Consider the following 19,736-nt stretch of genomic DNA (forward strand, 5'->3'; position numbering starts at 1 on the left):
GGCGTCGCTGTGCCCGACGAGATCTGGACCCGCCGCCACCGTGCGGGCGAGCTCCGGCCCCAGCCTCACCGCGGCGAGCTGGTCCACCAACCGCACGTGCGAGCTCGTCCTCTAGCCCCACAGGGAGGCCTCTGCCCCTACCGCCGCTAGCCAAGAAGAGGAGGAAGAGAGGAGCGCACCTAGAGAATTGCGTCGTGGAGAGAGACGACGCTTTTTTGCATTACGAATTGCCTGGTACGCAAAATGGATCCTCTATTTGCGTCGTCTGTTGGAGGTTGTTTCTCTCGTCTAAAACCACTGTGGAGAATGCATTTTGCGTCGACTTCGTGTTTTGCCAACTCTGTTGAAGACAGTCTAACAAATGGTCACTATACATTTACTTGTTAAATAAATGTATACGTAGGGTGTCCGTGCGTTGCTACGGGACAACTAAATCTTTTGTACTACAAACACACGAATCACACGATAAGATAACAATACTGTTAAATTAAATATCGACGTCAAAGTGACATTTAATTCAAAAAGCAAAGTTCATGAAATTAACACAGTCACGGAGAACGCGACGTCGCAGGCTCACAAACTCTACTGTATAGACTTTTTCGTGATACGACTAAGATAATATTTTATACCGGCAAAAAGAATTCTATGATATCCATTTCTTTCATGCGCCAATAAATCCATGAATAAGTTCCACTGCATCTTCATATAATCATGTACACACAGGTTCGAGTATATATGCAAATAGGTTCATACCCATGCGTTGCTACAGGACAACTAAACTTTTGTACTAAAAACACATAGATTGCACTATAAGATAACAATACTGTAAAAGTATATGACCGACGTTAAAGTAACATTTAATCTAAAAAGCTAAGTTCGTGAAATTTACACAGTCACAGAGAGCGTGGCGTCACGGTTCACAAACTCTACTGTGTAGATCTTTCCGTGATGCGGCTAAGATCATTTTTTATACCGACAGGAAGAGATTTCCGATATCCATTTCTTTCGTGTGCCAACAAATTCACGAATAAATTCCACCACATCTTCATATCATCCTGTACACGGCGCTGGCAAGCAAATTAGCCACAACTTATGTAATTAGTTTTATAATTAGCTCACGGTTAGTCCTCATAATTGATATCTAAAAATTCAATGTGACAGGGACTAAAGTTTAGTCCTAGGATTCAAACACCCCTGACTCTCGACTCCTGCTGGTTGCTCACTTGTACCACCATGCTTATGTGTCTGCACATATATACTCTAATGCCAGAACTTCTAAGATGGCCTTTATTGTCTACCCTTTGAAAATATCATAACTTTAAGATTGCCTTTTGTGTATGCTGTAGGATTGGGATGCTTTGCACTGATTCATGAGGGTGTCCATGAGAGTCGAAATTTTTTATGCCATTATGATGTCTAAGCTTACCAATCAGACATAGACAAACTTGATTGTTAAAATATTTTCAACACTGCTTTTATATACTCCTTCTGTCCCAAAATAGAATTCCTTCTCGCTTCCCAAGAAGTTAACTTTTTTTAACTTCGACCGGTTATATATAAAAGAATATTAATATTTATAATACATAATTAGTATCATTACATAGAACATTGAATGTATTTTTATAATAAACTTATTTGGAGATATAAATATTACACGTATTTTTTACAAACCTAGTTAAAGTTGAGAAAGTTTGATCTGCACGCATCCCATAACGATTTATATTTTGGGGTAGAGAAAATATATGCTAATGGGAATAGTCAACTGGAAGTGGTGATAAACACAATAATACTTTTAATATTATATGCTAATAGGAGCACAAAGAAACGCAGGAGAATGTACATATATACTTATGGTGGGAATATTCGTTTAGGAAATTGTAGAAGGTTCATCAGTCTCACCATGTATAACCTGCACATCTTTTATTTGGCATCACTAATGTTTCCTTCCATGCATGATTATTATTTCCTTCCATACATGATTTGTCGGGTTTATAAATCCGGGGTCCCTCGTGGACCGGCTTCTACGCCAGAGCTCGGCCCAGGAGGACGGTCTTTTTCTTCTAGACTGGGCCAAGAGTCTAAACTCAACAGACCGGAGCACTCGCTTCAGGCCCTGGCCGCCTTTGGCCCATCTTTCCGACTGGAGCACTAGCTCAGGCTCAGGCCAACTCCGAACGGCCTCTCCGATCGGAGCGCTAGCGTCAGGCCCCGACTGCCTTCGCATGGCCTCCACTCAGAAAGCCTGACCCGAGGACTGCCTCTGACTTCGACCCCATGTCTTCGACCAGGGTTCATAGAAAACCCTGCCCATCGCTATTCTTCGACTGGCACGCCAGAACCGACTGGGGCCATCCGACCGGGGACACCCGCTCGGAAAGAACCAGGAGGCGTACGAAGGAAGGCAAGATGGGGCTCGCAAGTCAAACCACGGTATCAGGGACCATACCCTGCGGAACAATACTTTACAACCACCCTGCCACAAACAGTATTGTAGGAGCCAACTTTTACCTCTACAGTATTGTAGGCACCGGTCAAAACACCCGTACGGTAAGACCCCCCATGTGCCTCTAGGCATCAACAGTATTGTGGACACCAAAATTCACCATACCAGGTGAACGTGGTACAGCCATGCCCCCAGTCGGCGAGACAGTATTTTTGTAGGTACCGATGTCCTCTAGTCTTGAAGAAAGCAGCTCAACCTCTCACATGTACCTGACATTCTGCAGTGATATCAACAGTGTTGCAGACACCCACCATTGTCCCATTGAAAGCTCTAGTTTGGTTTTGGTGAATTGATAAAACCCTAAGTGCTAACCTAGTTTATCAAGTGATCATGAGATAGGTAGCACACTTCAAGTGGAGAAGCTAATGAAGATTATAACATGACAATGGTGATAGCATGGCAATGATCAAGGGCTCAAACTTGAAAAGAAGAAAGAGAAAAATAAAAAGCTCAAGGCAAAGGTATAATTTATAGGAGCTATTTTGTTTTGGTGATCAAGACACTTAGAGAGTGTGATCACATTTAGGTTTGATAGCCGTACTATTAAGAGGGGTGAAACTCGTATCGGAATATGGTTATCAAAGTGCCACTAGATGCTCTAACTCATTGCATATGCATTTAGGATCTAGTAGAGTGCTAACACCCTTGAAAATGTTTGTGAAAATATGCTAACACATGTGCATAAGGTGATACACTTGGTGGTTGGCACATTGGAGCAACAGTGAAGAAGTTAGAAGTGAAAACGAGTTGGTCGCAAAGATGCTGGCGTCGGTCAACTGACCGGACGCTGGGTCGAAAAGCACCGGACGCTGGCAGCTTGCGTCTGGTCAAACTGGTCGGTCGTCATAGTACCTAGGGTATTGCACCAGACGCTGGTCTGTGTCCGGTCAAGGTGGACCGGACGTGTCCGGTCGAAGATATACGCCTCGAGGAGCTTACTGGAAATGACCGGACGCTGGGGCTTCAGCGTCCGGTCAGTTTTGCCGGGGTGTCCGGTCACCTCGTAGCCGTTGACATCTGACGAACAACATTTGAAGCTGGTGATGCGTGGCGTCCATCGGGTGACCAGACGCTGAGGGCGGCGTCCGGTCAGTTCGACCGGAGCGTCTGGTCGGCCCGTGTTATACCCAGTGAAGGGGCATAATGGCTCTATTTTGTAGGGGCTTCTATTTAAGCCCCATGGCCGGCTATGGCTCACATCTTTGGCCAATTTCTTTGACATAGCAACCTTGTGAGCTTAGCCAAAGTCCTCCCACTCATCTTCATCATTGATTTATCATCATAGTGAGATTAGGAGTGATCCAAGTGCATTGCTTAAGTGATTGCATCTAGAGGCACTTGGTGTTCGTGTTTTGCTACGGATTTTGCTTGTTACTCTTGGTGGTTGCCGCCACCTAGACGGCTTGGAGCAGTGAGGATCATTGAGTGGAGGGTGGTGATTATCTCCGGCTCCGATCATGGTGAGTGTGAGGGGTTCTTGGCCTTTCCCCGGTAGAGCACCAAAAGGTACTCTAGTGAATTGCTCATGGCTTGTGTGATCCTCATCTTGTGTTAGTTGTGCGGCATCCTATTGAGGGTTTGGCGTGTGAAGTTAATTAGCGCGTGAACCTCCAAGTGAGTGAATCACCACAACGAGGAGTAGCTTGCCGGCAAGCAAGTGAACCTCGGTAAAAATTATTGTGTTCATCCTTTGATTCTGAGGTGATTGGTCTTCATTGTTATTCATCCTTGTGATTGATTGGTTCACTCCTCGACACAGCAGTATAACCCTCTTGATCACTCTCTTTACTTTACCGCAAACTAGTTGACAAGCTCTTTAGTGTAGCTAGTTGTGAGAGCTTGCATGCTTGGTTGGTGTGGCTCTTTAGTTAGCCTTTGAGAGCACACTAACATAGGGTAGTGTCATAGCTCTTTTGTGAATTGACACTATCTAAACTAAAATTGTGGTAGGTGGCTTGCATTTTGAGTAGGCTAACGCAACACTTGTTTCGTCTCATAATTGTCTAACCATTTTGTTAAGTATTGTTGTAGAAATTTTTATTAGGCTATTCATCCCCCCTCTAGCCATTAGGACCATTCACCCACCCCCATCGGCATGGGCAACAAGGCTTAGAAACATCCGTACCCTCTCTCCATCTCACTTGTAAAGCCATCCCCTTCTTCTATAAAAGGGGATGTGCTCCCTCCAAACACAGATGGTTAACCCAAGTCGACTTCTTCAAGTTTAGGTTCATTAGATCAATAGCTCGCAACCCCTCAAGCACACGCTAGGACACTTTGTTCATAGCATAGCTCCTGACGATCTCGGCCCTTTCGACCGGACTGACCAGACACCCCGTCTCTCTCTCTCTCTCTCTCTCTCGTTTGTAACTCCACTACAGACTTCGAGCACCTGGGCTCGGGAATAAAGTCACCAACCGACCCCGACTAGACGTAGGGCACGTTGACCGAACCAGTATAAATCCTGTGTCATTGAGTGCTAGGCCACCTCCGATCACAACGTACAGCAAAATTACAAATATTTACTAGTTGGTCACTTTCTGTACCGACAGTTGGCGCCATCCGTGAGAAAGACGTTGTACGTTCAACACTTTTTTGGTAATCGGATGGCCCATTTTTCCGCCACCCCCGCCGTGGTGGGCTCGGGCGATACGATTCGCTTTAGCTCGATGGAATTCCCCGCACTCTCGCCCGCCGGGATGCGGGTTCCACCCGTCTTCGAGCCTTCCTAGGCCTTCCGCTTCGGAGGCCTGGACTTCATCGGTGACCGACTCGGCATACTTCACCTCTGCGAGGAGGCGCATGTTCCGGCACCCGTCGAAGGGGCGCCCTCCATCGACTTCGGGATGCGTGACATCGACGGCGCGGCATCTGCGCTTCATTCTGAGCAAACTCTCTGCTCAAACCCCGCTGTGAGTAATATACATGATGTTATTTACTTACTACATTCTATCTTCGGCCAAATACCCAGTGGGTTACCGTTGTCCCCGTCGTAGCCGCCATACGGCCGGTTCCCCTATGGTCTCGTGTCTCCCATGGACGCGTACGCCCAGGGGCTCCAACGGATGCCGGCGCCGCCCACTTTCACGTCTGACTCGTGGGGATGGCGGGCTACGGTCCCAGCTGTCTCGACTTCATGGACGACGACATCGGGAGTGACGACTCCAGCATCGGTGACGTGGCACCAAGCCACCATCCATCCTGCGAGTGCGCTATGATGGATGCTCTGGAACGACCGCCAGGGGTAGCAGAGTCCATACGGACTCACGCCCTCCGGGCCCTCAGGCAGAGACCCCCGAGCTCATGCGCGAGCATGGGGAGGATCTACAATGACAGTGGCCGCATCAGCCACCAATTGTACCAGCGCGCTCAGTGCACCACACTATGCCCCATGCGTATAGACCGACAAACGGCGCTCAGGGTCACGCACGTCAGCCCCAGCGCAACGCCCTGGTTCGGGGGACCAATCCCCCGTAGTTTGCTCGGGCCAGTCAGAACATTGCCGCTGTGGCAATGCTCCTGCGCAACCTGTCTGAGCCAAACGACCCTCGCAAACGGGTGATCCACTAGAACCTCCGGGCACTGCTGGAAACCGCCGTCATTCAACAAGCGGAGTCCTCCGTATCGCGACGCTGACTCACGACCTCGCTCCCCATCCGAGGAATAGGGACGCAGTAGATGGGGCACTACACCCCGTCACCACCACAACCATTTTATGCAGCATAGGAAGCTGTAGCCGCACCTCGTCTTGACTTGATGACCACCCCGTGCCGACCGCCTATCTATCCGCGGCTCAGGCCAAACCAAGACGCGCACAGCATCGACCGAAGTCCTAGCCCTGACCGCCTGGGACCACGGACCTTTGTCCAACCACTCCAGCAAGCGTCGTTCCTACCGCACTTCAACGGAGGCCGCGACAAAGGTAAGGCCAAGCGCTAGGGTCCAGACGAGGGCCCCTCCACGCCAAGAGGAAAAAAGAACAGAAAGGATCACCGCCGACCGGCCAACTCCATGTTGGCCGCCACGGCAGATTACGTGGGCACTCAACCCTAGCAAGACCCTTCGGACTACTTTCACGAGCTCATGGAGAGCCCGTGCACCAACCACAACTATCCCGTCAACCATCTCTACAAGGACTACCAGCTCCTCAAGCGCCTATAGAGGTAGGTTGGTAGGCCAAAGGAGGAAGAAGGCGGGGAAGCAGCAACCGAAGAAGGGGGCGGAACGGGCAAGGATCCAGACGACTAAAGTGATCCGACCAGAAGCCTATTGACTGAAGAATGATGACGACGACGCTCTCTCCGTGGACCTTGGAACATCTATGTCTTTTACTCTTTTCCTAAGTTTCAGCCTTACCTTTACTTAGCGAATGCTCCTATAAGAGCACCCCAACCTGAACACTTTTTGCCCCAGGGTGCTCGGGGGCTCCACTAGGGGGCTCTACTACCCCTCTATTTTTTGTTTTTACCTTAAGTACTCTTTTACTTTCGTATGGAGAAACTCCTTCCTACCCAAACGAAAGGGCAGTTCGTTCCTTTGTTTTACCTTACGTAGCTTTACTTTGAAACATTCCGACTGATTGCACCCCACCTTTTCCTATGGTTATGACCAGCCAAGCCTCGCGGGCCACGCCCTAGACTTGCAAAGTTATAGCCTACGGAACAAACGGGCAGGTACGAGAAAGAAAGAAATTTAAAACAAAATTATGCTAAGGAAAAACTAAGGAACGAAAGGGAACAAGCTTCACCGAATGGAGCAACTCCATCACAAGAACAAAAACCAATTGCAGTCATTAAAACACACCACGAACGTCTTACACGGGGGCTCCCCCATGAACTTAAAACTTTTTATGCTTACTAACTACTTATATTCTGCAAGCTATTAAACTGACCCGGCGGCATCTGCTGGCGCGCACGACCGATGAAGGCATAGGCTGCTCACCCCCTGGTGGCACGACGTTTGGCTTAACCGAGGCCGAGGCGACATTTCCCCCCGAACCAGGCTTCGGGCTATCCGTAGGCTCGGAAGCATTCTCTCCACGCATGCTTCGGGCCATGTCTTGACGGCGAACGTCCATCACCCACTCGACGGAGACTTGCCCTGACACCGATCGCGCGTGCGGCAGCAAGCTCACCCCGATGGCTTGGATGTCCTCCATGCTTAGACCTTCAGCATACCCACTGCAGATAGCGTCAAAGTCTAGGTTCGGGTGGTGCGTCACCACCGAGGTCAGCACCCTCGACGCTCCATAAAACAGCCCACTCCTAACGAGGTCCTTGACCGCATCTAGGACCTCCACTAGCTAGACCGCAGGCGTGCTGGTACTTGGCGCCGACCCAAAGATTTTCAAGACAACGAGCCGAGCAACGTTGCGGATCTGGTCGAGATCCCCCTCAAGAGCACGTCGCTCTTCATGGGACTTGGCCAGCTCCTCGGTGTTCCGTCTGAAGCTCGCCTTGGACGTCTCCAGGTCTCGCTCCAGCGCCTTTACCTTTTCACCCAGCTCTAGAGGAAGGGTGACAAACTCAGAAACAGGCTGAGGGAAAAATCAACACCATGAGAAAACAAAAGGGTACACACCAATGCGAGAGGCCTCAAGGGTGGAGAAATCCTCTGCCTGCCGGGCCACCTGCTCGCATAGCCGGGCACTTGCGTCTTCCATCCCCATCACCTGGCTCTGGAGCGCGAGCACTTCCTGATCCGCCTCTAACCGGGCCCTCTGCTCCGCCTCTAGGGCCTTCTATGCCCTCTCCAGGGCGGCCCGCTCTGGCTCAAGGGCCACCAAGGCTTCTTGAAGCGCCGCCTCAGTATTGGCTAGGGACGTCCGCAGCCCCGCCTCGATCTCCTTATGGCAGGCCTTCGTCGCCTCGAGCCCTTACTCGATAGCAGTCGCCTGCTCCGCCGCACGCTGCCCCTCCATCTGCGCCGTGGCCACCTTGGCTGTCCGGACTTGGGACTCGCGGCAAGCGAACTCCACCCGGCGCTCTAGCTCGACCGTCTGGGCGTGTTCTGTCTGGAGGAAGTATGACTTGCAGGACGACACCTTCCTTATTTCCTGTGAAGAACAAGCATGCTAAAAACAACCGACGAAAAGATTCAAAGGGCAAGCATAAGTACCAAAAACTCACCTCCACGGTGAGCTGCAGGTCGACCTCAACCAGCTGCCGAGCAAACTGAGCCTGCTTCTGGGCACTATCAAGCTTCGCGGATAGCTTCATGAGTTCAGACACTGTGGCATGCCCTTGCCCCCCAAAAATGTCCCAGAGCTAGCGTTCTTGGGAATCCCAGAGGATGAACCTCGCCTTCGACGGGTCCTCAGGGAAGGGCCACTCTAGGTCACCTTCCAATGAACCGCCGGAGGGCCCAGCCTCCGACCAGACCACCACTAGCTCCCGCGGTGACACCACCGGTTCTGCCACGGTATCCACCTCGTCGTTAGATGGGATTTCCACCACCACGTTCGCATGGGACACCGCTGGGCATCCCAACTCCATCCTGGCCATGCTTCCCTCCGGCGCCTTCGGCTCTGACGGCAAGGATGGGTCATGCAGCCCTCCACCTAGCGAGATAGGGAGTTCGCTCTCCCTCATCTCCTCCACCACGACTATCGAAGAAGGGGCCACGAGCGTCACCTTCGTCGTCGGCACCGGGATCGCCACCAACACCAACACCGCCACTGCCGCCTTATTAGCAGCCCCCTCGGGGGGCAACACCCCCAGGAGGGAAGGCCTTGCTACCGCCACCCCGCTACCACCTTCGCTCATCGCCACACGCTGTAGTGTGGGCCTCCAAACCTCCTGCACAGGGTCAAGGCGATGTTCAACCCCGGCATCCCCCGGCCGCTAACAAAAATCATGGGTAAGCCACACTCTAAAAAGACTCGACCAGCAAGAATCAAAGAAGCAACTAAAGGAAACATACCGGGTGGCGAGCGGCACGACCCGGAAGGCAGACTCCGACGACCACGGACCTACGGGCTAAGGACCGCTCCTAGGCTACGACCCATGCCTCCTCACTTCGAACGGGGTCGGAGTCATCCCAACCGGCTCCTGCCCGGCCTATGGGTCACTGCGACCTCTGGCCCTAGACTCCCCAACCAGAGCAGCGAACGAGGCGTCCTCCGACTACAACTCGTGTATTGACCGGGCGCCAGTCTACCCCTCAGACCGCCTGAACTGCTCGACTGTAGCCACGATAGGCAAGGCCTTTTTCAGCTGTAAGTCCATCGTTGGCACCGGTTCCGTCGTCGCACGAGCGCCCGTCCACTCCTCGGACCGCCCGGCTCGCTCAGCCGTGCCCACCACAGACGACGACGGGTCCGGCGACACCGCCAAGGGGCGCGGTGACTGTGGCCACTTCACTGCTCGCTCACCAATGCCGTCCGCACTCGTTGCGTGCTTCCTCGACACAGGAACCGCCGCACGCTGCGTGGCCTCCTGCTCACCACCAGCGGACGTCGTCGTAGGGTCGCAACGATCCACCGAGGTCATGATGACCTCTTGACTCTCCTCCTCGTCGGAGAAGACCATGTCATCCAAATCCGTAGGAGGATCCTCCGAGGTGAGTTCCGACTCGACGTCGCTCCTATGTTGCCCGGCCCTTATGCGCCGGGCGACCTCCTTCTTCTTCTCTTCCTTCCACCGAACCTCCTCAGTTCTTTTCTTCTTCCGGGTGTCTGTCGCCTCCTTCTAAGCGGCTTGCCGGGCCTGGCCCTCTGGTCCCTTGGGAAGGTGTGGCCGGGACTTATACTTTCTGAGCCCCTATGGAGCATACGACCCCCAATCAAGAAACAGGAAAAGCAGAGAAAAATGCGCAGATTAGAGAAGGGAACAAACCAGGTGGGACACGATTGAAGAGTTGAAAGGTATGGGCCTCCCTTCGACCCTCTCCTTGGGCCTTAGCTGCAGCACCCAGCCAATGTGACTCCAGACCTCGTCGTCCGATAGATCCTCCGATGACGTACGGTCTGGGTCTAAAAGGCCATCGTACATCCACATCGGCCACACCCTCTCTGCCAACGGCATGACCCGCGCGGCAGTACAGGGTGTGAAACACCCGCACTTCGTTGAGACCGCTCTTCATGAGCTTCTGGAGCTCCACCTCGATGACTCCGACCTTGTGCTTCTCCTTTTTGGCGCAGCCCCATGACCAACTTTCTTTTTTCTCTGGCCTCCTGCTGGTGAACACCGGGAATGGCACCGCCATCGGATTCCTGATGTAGAACCACTCCCCATGCCACCTCGATTGGAGTCACAGGGGAGGTACCCGAGATATGAGTCTCCCACGCTTGGCTTCCTCTACAAGGCGAATCCTCCCACTGGCATGATCTCAGCCGAGTCCCCCGCCGTCAAGGCTCTCGGGGAGAAGAGCCGCCAGAAGAAATCCACGTGCGGCTCCATCCCAAGAAAAGCCTCGCAGACAGTAACGTAACCAGTGAGGTGCAGCACCCCCATTGGATTAAGGTGCTACAGCTCCAGGCCCCACTCATTGAGAAGCCCACGCAGGAACCAGTGCGTGGGGTATCCCAAACCACGCTCATGGAAGGTAAGGAATGAAACCACCTCATCGGGATGAGGTTGCGGGAACTCCTCCTTTCTGGGGACCCTCCAGTGCGCCACCTCCTGCGGCGGCAGAAACCCCTTCTGGATGAAGGCCTCCAGCACCGACTTCCTCATGGTCGATGACTTCCAGTTCGACATCCTCACTCCGGATTGCAAAAAGAATCAAGACCGCCGCGACTCTCAGGAACGCTCATGGCAAGAATAGCTAGAGGGCGACAAAAGAAGAAGAACAGGCAAAAGAACGGAGCAAAAACCTCTCCCTGCTCCTACTTAAAAGAAAAGGGATGATAGTTAGGGAAGGATGCGCCAATCGGGGAAGGTAGAACGATGGAGCGAGAATTTCTCTCTCTTTCCTATTTAATGCAGATGGGACGCCCCCTGACCGACGGGACATGCCCAGCGTGACGAAACGGCTCCTGATTAGGCGGGACATGACCGGGACATGGCCCACCACTACCGCACGACCGACCACTACCACATGTCGGGCACGAAAACCGAAGTGCCACCGCACGCGGACGACTCCCTGGGCCAGACCTAGAGAGATCCAACAGTGAAATCTCCGCCGGGAGAGATCAACCGGCCTCCTAAGTCGATCGATTCACTCAGGATAAAAACCCATGATTGACAAGCGCAGGTCCCGGTCGCACGTCTCCGACTGGAGCTCTTCGAACCCCGCCTCTTAGGTCACCAAGGTCTCGGTCGCACGTCTCCAACTAAAGCTATCAAAACCCCGTCTCTCAGGTCACCAAGGTCCCGATCAGACGTCTTTAGCTGGAGCTCTCCAAATCCCATCACCCCAGTCGTCAAGGCTAGACCTAGAGAGATCCAACAGCGAGATCTCCACCAAGAGAGATCAACCGGCCTCCTAAGTCAATCGATTCACTCAGGATAAGCACCAGAACACAGGTAGGAAGCGAAGGGACGCCCCATGTGGGCCACATTGACTATCATGAACGACGAGCGTGGGTCCTGGTCGGACATTTCCGACTTAAGCTCTCCGAGCCCTGTCACTCAAAACTATCAAAGGTAAACACTGTAAACCCCCCTCTATTTCTTTATAATCATTTCATACATCCATACATGCATTTCATACCATACACCTGAGCCCCCCGGATGGTTAGGGCATGAACCGCCTGGGGGCTCGGGAACTAAGCATCGCACATGCAGCAAAATGCATCAAAATGTTATGTGATTGCGTCACGAAGCGGCGGTTGCCACATTTGATATGAGCAACCGAAACAGAGCCAGGGAAGAAAACCGTAGATGAGCCCCATGCGGCCCTCGCCCAGTCTGGCAGACTGGGTCATCTCGACCATCTCGTTCGATCCTGAACCTCTCGCCAAGCCCACAGAATCTCCATTAAGGGGAGGCCGAAAGGCCACCCAGGTTAGTCTCTGGAACGACCTAGGCATCTATCAGGTTATAGGTAAAGGAGTAGTGGAATGTCACAAGAGGGCTATGCCGACCCCGTCACGAACGACGGACCCGGATTCCACTCGATCACACCCGTTAACAACTCACCAAGCTAGTCTTTCAAGCCCGAGCGATCAGGACAAAAGATGAAACTCAGCCCCTCTGGTTGTGAGGAACCGAGGATGGGGTAAATGCACATAAACTCACATCGACCCCTATGAAGGCCCGATAGGGCTTGGGGGCTCAAGAAAAATGCCAAGGACGGCGACCTCGAACTCGCTAGATCCGCGACTATGACTCGCTCGGTCCCCGACGCGCACCGACTCCTGGACCCGCGAGCACCGCCTCGTCCGATCTTTAACTAAACTAACAACGTCTTCGTAACAGCTTCAGACGGCTTCACTGCGCTCCAAAGAAACCCTAGGACCGCGACCCCGAACTCGCGTCGACAGGATCAATGACATCCAGCTACGGCTCCTGGGACCGTGACTCCTAAACTCGCGTAACGGCTTCACTAACTAAAACTAACTCTCTTGATCCATGACGCGCACTGACACCTAGGTCTACTCGCAATTTCGACTCACCCAATCCCACGACACGCAATGACACCGTGGTTAAAACAAAAATCCGTCTAAAAAAACACGCACACACGTCTGTTAAAAACACCCCCTAGACAGTTCTGCCCGAACCACCCGAGGGCTCGGGGGCTACACCCGTGGGTGCGCTCGCGCGCACCCGCCGGCAAGACGAAAATCCCCCAGGCGATTCTGCCCAAAATCACCCGGGGGCTCGGGGGCTACTGTCAGGTTCATAAACCCAGGGTCCCTTGTGGACTGGCTTCTATGCCAGGGCTCGGCCCAGGAGGACGGCCTTTTTCTTCTAGACTGGCCCAAGAGTCTAAACTCAATAGACCGGAGCACTTGGTTCAGGCTCTGGCCGCCTTCAGCCCATCTTTCCGACCGGAGCACTAGCTCAGGCTCAGGCCAACTCCGAACAGCCTCTCCGATCGGAGCGCTAGCGTCAGGCCCCGGCTGCCTTCGCACGGCCTCCACTCGGAAACCTGACCCGAGGACCGCCTCCGACTCCGACCCCGTGTCTCCGACCGGGGTTCATAGAAAACCCTACCCATCGCTATTCTTCGACTGGCACGCCAGAACCGACTAGGGCCATTCGACCGGGGACGCCCGCTCGATAAGAACAAGGAGGCATACGAAGGAAGGCAAGATGAGGCTCGCAAGTCAAACCACGGTACCAGTGACCATACCCTGCGGAACAATACTTTATAACCGCCCTACCACAAACAATATTGTAGGAGCCGACTTGTACCTCTACAGTATTGTAGGCGTCGGTCAAAACACCCGTACGATAAGACCCCCCATGTGCCTCTGGGCATCAACAGTATTATGGGCGCCGGAATTCACCATACCAGGTGAACGTGGTACAGCCATGCCCCCAGTCGGCGAGACATCATTTTTGCAGGTACCGACGTCCTCCAATCTTAAAGAAAGCAGCTCAGCCTCCCACATGTACCTGACATTCTGCAGTGACATTAACAGTATTGCGGACGCCCACCATTGTCCCATCCCCGTCGACGTGGGCAACAAAAACGTCCGTACCCTCTCTCTCCCTCTCACTTGTAAAGCCATCCCCTTCTTCTATAAAAGGGGATGTGCTCCCTCCAAACACAGACGGTTAACCCAAGTCGACTTCTTCAAGTTTAGGTTCATTAGATCAATAGCTCGCAACCCCTCAAGCACACGTTAGGACACTTTGTTCATAGTATAGCTCCTGACGATCTCGGCCCTTCCGACCGGACCGACCAGACACCTCGTCTCTCTCTCTTTCGTTTGTAACCCCACTACAGACTTCGAGCACCTGGGCTCGGGAATAAAGTCATCAACCGACCCCGACTGGACGTAGGGCACGTTGCCCGAACCAATATAAATCCTGTGTCATCGAGTGCTAGGCCACCTCCGATCACAACATACAGCAAAACCATAAATATTTACTAGTTGATCACTTTCTGTACCGATATGATTATTGTTTCATGCATGATTATTGTTTCCTTCCATGCATGATTATTGTTTACTTCTATGCATGATTATTGATTCATTCCATGCATGTGGTTTCAGGTGATCGATTTGTTTCCTTCAAAGCAGGCGGGAATCGTAGGAATGACAGTTTCTTTTTCTATCGCGCATTTTCTTTTCTCGCTCGCCCGCTGGACAGCGTGGGAGGTGAGATCGATCGCATAGGATGGCAAATAAACGAACCAAGACAATTATCGTACCAAAACAATGCCTATACTTTGTTCTTTTTAGTTGTAGGAGATCTAGTGTTATCTTGCTTTAGATATTTTGACCAAGACACTGAATAGAGAGAGCAGCCTATTAGTTTTGTTATCTTGACATGTTTTCATCGGGTTTTTTTTTTGAAAAAAGAACAGTGTATGAGTAAAGGATGGGAGACCTTGTCTCAACAGCCTTTTTCCATCTCCCGTTCCCTTGAAATTCGCTTGAATTGACGACGACGAAGGCTTCCTTTAGTTTTAAAAAGTTTTCCCAAAAAGTGTTACAGTAGCCATTACATCAAATCTTACGATACGTGTATGCAGCATTAAATGTAGACGAAAAAAAAACTAATTGCACAATTTGGTTGGAAATCACGAGACGAACGTTTTGAATCTAATTAGTCCATGATTGAACACTAATTACTAAATAAAAACAAAAATGTTACCATAACCAAATTCCTAAATTTCACCAAACTAAACCAGACCGAAAAGCCCATCTCCAGGTTAGATCCATTCATTCCTACTCCAACGGACCAGTAGTGGCCGCCTCGCTGGCCGCTTGACTGCGTTGCTTGCTTCCCCGGTCGGCCGACCGAGAAAGCGAGTTCACTGCGTCATGTAGCCGTAGCAGATTTTCCGACTCCTTTTCCCGGCCGCTCTTGCTCAGCTCTGCGCTGGAACTCCGCGTCAGGTCAGGTCGGCTGCCAGCCACTGCCAGAGGCAGACGGAGACAAAACAGCGGCGACGTCGGGCCCACCCGCGCCGGACTCCGCGGGTGGCGCGCGGGGTGGGGGGGCCACCTGCCGGTCTTCTCGCGGCCCCGGCGCAGGTGGAGTGGACGGCCCACGGAACGAAACGGTTGGTGCGCGGGGCCCGCCGGGGCAAGCTGTCCGAGCTGGAGGACAGCGCAAGCATGTTTTCCTGCTTTATTAATCCAAAAAATCTCCAATCATATAAATTCAAAAAAAAATCTCCAATCATATTGTTTTTTACGTAGTACAGTACGTATTATATACTGATCCAATCATATTGGTAAACCATATTCGCGCGGCTGGGTTAAATTATTGTGAAAGGATGATTAAGCACAGGGCAACTTATTTGCCTTGGTGAGCAATTATGTTATCCGTTTATGCAGATGAGAGGCTACTACTGTCACAGTCAACTATGTTTTTGTCTTCGATGCATATTTTTTTGACCAATAATATCTTTAAAATCTTCTAAAATCATGACAAGTTGTAATTATTTTTTCATTATAAAATCTACTAATTGTCGATGCTATTTACTAAAAGATTTAAGAATTACCAAGTGTACACACAAGTAAAAGGTTTGATTAAGTGTTTTCTTAAATGATACTAGTACAGTGCCTGTGCTAACGCCACGGCTTTATTTCAGAGATACACATGAAAACAACCGAACGATGATATTTTTTTTCCATAGTTTCTCGCATCAACCATCTAATTTCAGTGCATACACATCATAATTTCAGTGCATGTTGGAAAGATGAGGGAAAAGGAAACAAAACCCTAATGAATTGTTGTTAGTTTTATCCCATCCCTTGGGTGCTGTCACCAATTCAACATCATGCTAGAAAACCAAACAAAAAAGAGAGGGCAGGGGTATGTTGAAAGGAAGCTATACAGCCATATGGTTTCTCTCTCGTGATCGGCAGGAGTACTAGGTGCACTCGCCACTAAGACATTTGTGGACCGTGGATGGTCCATTCTACGTCCGATCGTTAAGAAAACTAAACGCGGTAGTGTTATATAGTTGTATAATTGTATAATAATATCCTGTTTCCAACCTCTTGGAGCATCTTTATAAAGAAAAACTCTTGGAGCATGGGAAACTATAAAAGTGAAATAACCATACATCTTCTACTCGGTGTTGGAAAATAAAATCTTTTACTAGTAACGATGGGAAACCTGTATTATACATGATCGTGAAAGCTGGAGTTTTACACAAATGATGACAAATTTTCATTTAGAGCATCTCCAAAAGTCTTTCAAAAATATTACTCTCTAAATCATTATTTAGAGTCATTTGAGTAAAAATTATTTTCTATAACCCTATACCCTCCAACAAACTTTTCTATATCTTATGTGCACTCCAGAGAGCCACCATCGATCTCCAACTTTGGTTAGCAAGAAATCCCGAATAGATTGAGAGATCTATTTAAAGAGGCTATTAAAGGGTGTTTTTTATTAGAATCTTTATCCCTAGAAATTAGGAATGATATTGCTCTTAGAGCAACTTCAAGAGGCTCTTTATATCCTTCTGTCATGATGAGAATAGAGATTTTGTTAAAAAAAATCCTACAATACATTGTTCAATTAGATATCCAAATATTATCATCCTCAATTCCAGATTCTCGCTAGCCAAAGATGAAGAGTGGAAATGGCTCTCTAGAGTGTGCACAATCTCCACCGTTGGATGGTGGAAAGACAAAGAGAGCAATTTTTATTTAAATGACTCTTTAAACGAGGATTTAGAGAGTGGATTTAAGAAAACTCTTTTTTATCGCAAGTTTAAGAAAACTCTTGGAGATGATGAATAGAAGATGCTCTACGCTTCAAACAGAAGAAAAAAAAGATCCCATCGCCACGAAGCCCAGTGTGCAGATCGCGGCCATGAGCCCACCGACCTACCGCCACAAATGCCATTGCAGCTAAAGCCCACGGCCCACGAAACTCCGAGACGCCCGGCCGACACAGCAGGTCGCTCGCCACGCGGCTCCACCGTCGGCAAACCTCCCCCACCGACGGACGAGGCGACGCACGTCACACCTTCCGCCGGCCTTCTTCTCCTTTCCATTCGCCCCTTCTCCACTCCGCTCTATAAAGAAGGCCGGATGCCGCTTCCATTCTCGAAGCTGCTGCGGCACGCGTCCTGCTTCTGCCTCCCAGATCTTCTTGCCGACTAGCTGGGGGCAGTCGAGCCGATCTCCCATCCCACACCGCGCCGCCACCGCCACCACCTCTGCCGGCGGATCGTTCCTTCTACTTCTACTTCTACAGCGTGATCTTTGAACAAGCTAAGACGCCGACGCGTCTCCACCAGCAAGGTGAGAGCCCAGGAAACGCTCCTCTGTTCACCCCCACTCCTGCAGTCCTGTTACTCCAGTTGGATGGATATGGATCGGTTCCTCATAGTGCTTGCCTTTGCTCGGGGACGTGTGCGCGCGCTGGCTGACTGACAGCGCCCGGTTCGTGCCTGATGCTATATGTTCCACTAGATTTAGAAGCGGTTGCACAGCCTAATGGTACCGAGTTGATTCTTCGGATACTCGCTCTGTTCAACCCCCCAATCCAGATCCCATTAGCCTTTGATGTGTCTAGCATTATCTGCGTGAACATCGTGAAATGGCTGATAGAATAAGGACCTGTAAGATTCTCTTTGTGGAGGAAAAAAAATCCATGCCAATAAACAAATTGTCTTCTAGGAATATGCTCCATTCGTCCATAGCATAGCAAATTCACTCAAAAGTGGCTGAAATTTGTAGCTGCATCCTGCAGGGCGGCTTGATCGTATTCAAGATGGGGAAGGACAAGGAAGCTCCCAAGTTGAAGGAGGAGGAGAAGAAGTCCAAGGATGAGGTCCATCTCAAGATCAAGAGCAAGGACAAGTCGACAGGTGAGGTCGACGACGAGAAGATCGAGGCCAAGTTTGTTGAGAAGGAAGAGGTCAAAGACTCGGGTGATGCTGCAGGGTCTGCCGGAAAGGGTATAGAGGGGAAGAAAGACAAAGAGAAGAAGAAGAAGGAGAAGTCGGAGAAGGGTGGAGATGACCAAGATGATGAGAAGGTGATCAAGAAGAAGGATAAAAAGGAGAAAGACAAGAAAAAGAAGGAAGATGGTGAAGATTCAGAAAAGGCAGAGAAAGACAAGAAGGATAAGAAGGCTAAAGAGAAGGATGGATCAGAGTCGAAGGATTCAAGTGGTGAGAAACAAGAGAAAATGAAAGATAAGAAAAAGAAGGAAGGTGACAAAGATGTTGGGGAGGAGAAACACAAGAAGAGAGAAAACAAAGATAAGAAGGATAAAAAGGACAAAGAAAAGGATGGATCTGAACCAAAGGGTTCAAGTGATGAAAAACAAGAGAAAGGCAAAGACAAGAAAAAGAAAGACGAGAGCGAAGAGATGGAACAGAAGGAGGGCCATCTGGAGAATAAGAATGATGAGGCTGCACAGAAGGATGTTCACATGAACAAAGAGTTCGCAGGAGCTGTAGACTCGGGCACCCGTGAAATCAAGCTAACTGACACTGAACCACAGGAGAGAGAAATTGATAGTGAAGATTCAGAAGGCAAGAAGAAAAACAAAGAGGAGGAGGACAAGGACGAAGTGAAGAAGAAAAAGAAGGATGGTGGTGAGGGCGATGAAGGCGAGAAGAAAGACAAAGAAAAGAATGAGAAGAAGAAGGACAAGGGTGACAAGAAGGAAGATGGTAAGAAGAAAGAGGGTGATGGCGAGGAAGACGGAGAAGGTAAGAAGAAAGACAAGGAGAAGAAAGAGAAGAAGAAAGACAAGGGTGCAAAGGAGAAGACGACCGATCCAGTGAAGCTGAAAGCAAAACTGGAGAAGGTGGATGCCAAATTGCAAGACCTACAGGCTAAGAAAGAAGATATCCTGAGGCAGCTGAAAGGGCTGGAAGAAAGCGGCAAGGGAAAGACCAATGAAGAGAAGCCTGCACATGTACAGGAGGACGAAGGAAAGGATACGGCAGAGGTGCCTGCACATATACTGGAACAGGGTGGAGAGAGCAAGGTCAAGGGACAGGATCCAGTTGCCGCAGCCTGATCTTGTGGAGCTCCTGTAGCAGTTCATGTAACAATAACTCTGATCTGGTTCTATAATCTATACACATGCATTGCACTGTGTAAAGGAACAAACATCTTGAGCTGAGTTGTAATACTTCGCTATGTGAATAAGACATATACCCCAAAATGTTGTTGATCATATTTGAACTGATA

The 19,736-nt window shown here is 50.3% G+C and overlaps 1 protein-coding gene across 1 annotated transcript; it reads left to right on the plus strand.

Annotated features, from left to right (window-relative positions):
- The first annotated feature begins 17,618 nt into the window (after nt 1–17,618).
- On the plus strand, nt 17,619–19,722 carry LOC136541472 (uncharacterized). Its single transcript, XM_066533371.1, has 2 exons — nt 17,619–17,828; nt 18,280–19,722. Exon 2 carries the CDS (start codon nt 18,301–18,303, stop codon nt 19,561–19,563), a length of 1,263 nt encoding a protein of 420 aa, XP_066389468.1. The 5' UTR covers nt 17,619–17,828; nt 18,280–18,300; the 3' UTR covers nt 19,564–19,722.
- The last annotated feature ends 14 nt before the right edge of the window (nt 19,723–19,736 follow it).

This window comes from Miscanthus floridulus, chromosome 3 (genome assembly GCF_019320115.1).
Source record: "Miscanthus floridulus cultivar M001 chromosome 3, ASM1932011v1, whole genome shotgun sequence".
Classification (NCBI taxonomy): domain Eukaryota; kingdom Viridiplantae; phylum Streptophyta; class Magnoliopsida; order Poales; family Poaceae; genus Miscanthus; species Miscanthus floridulus.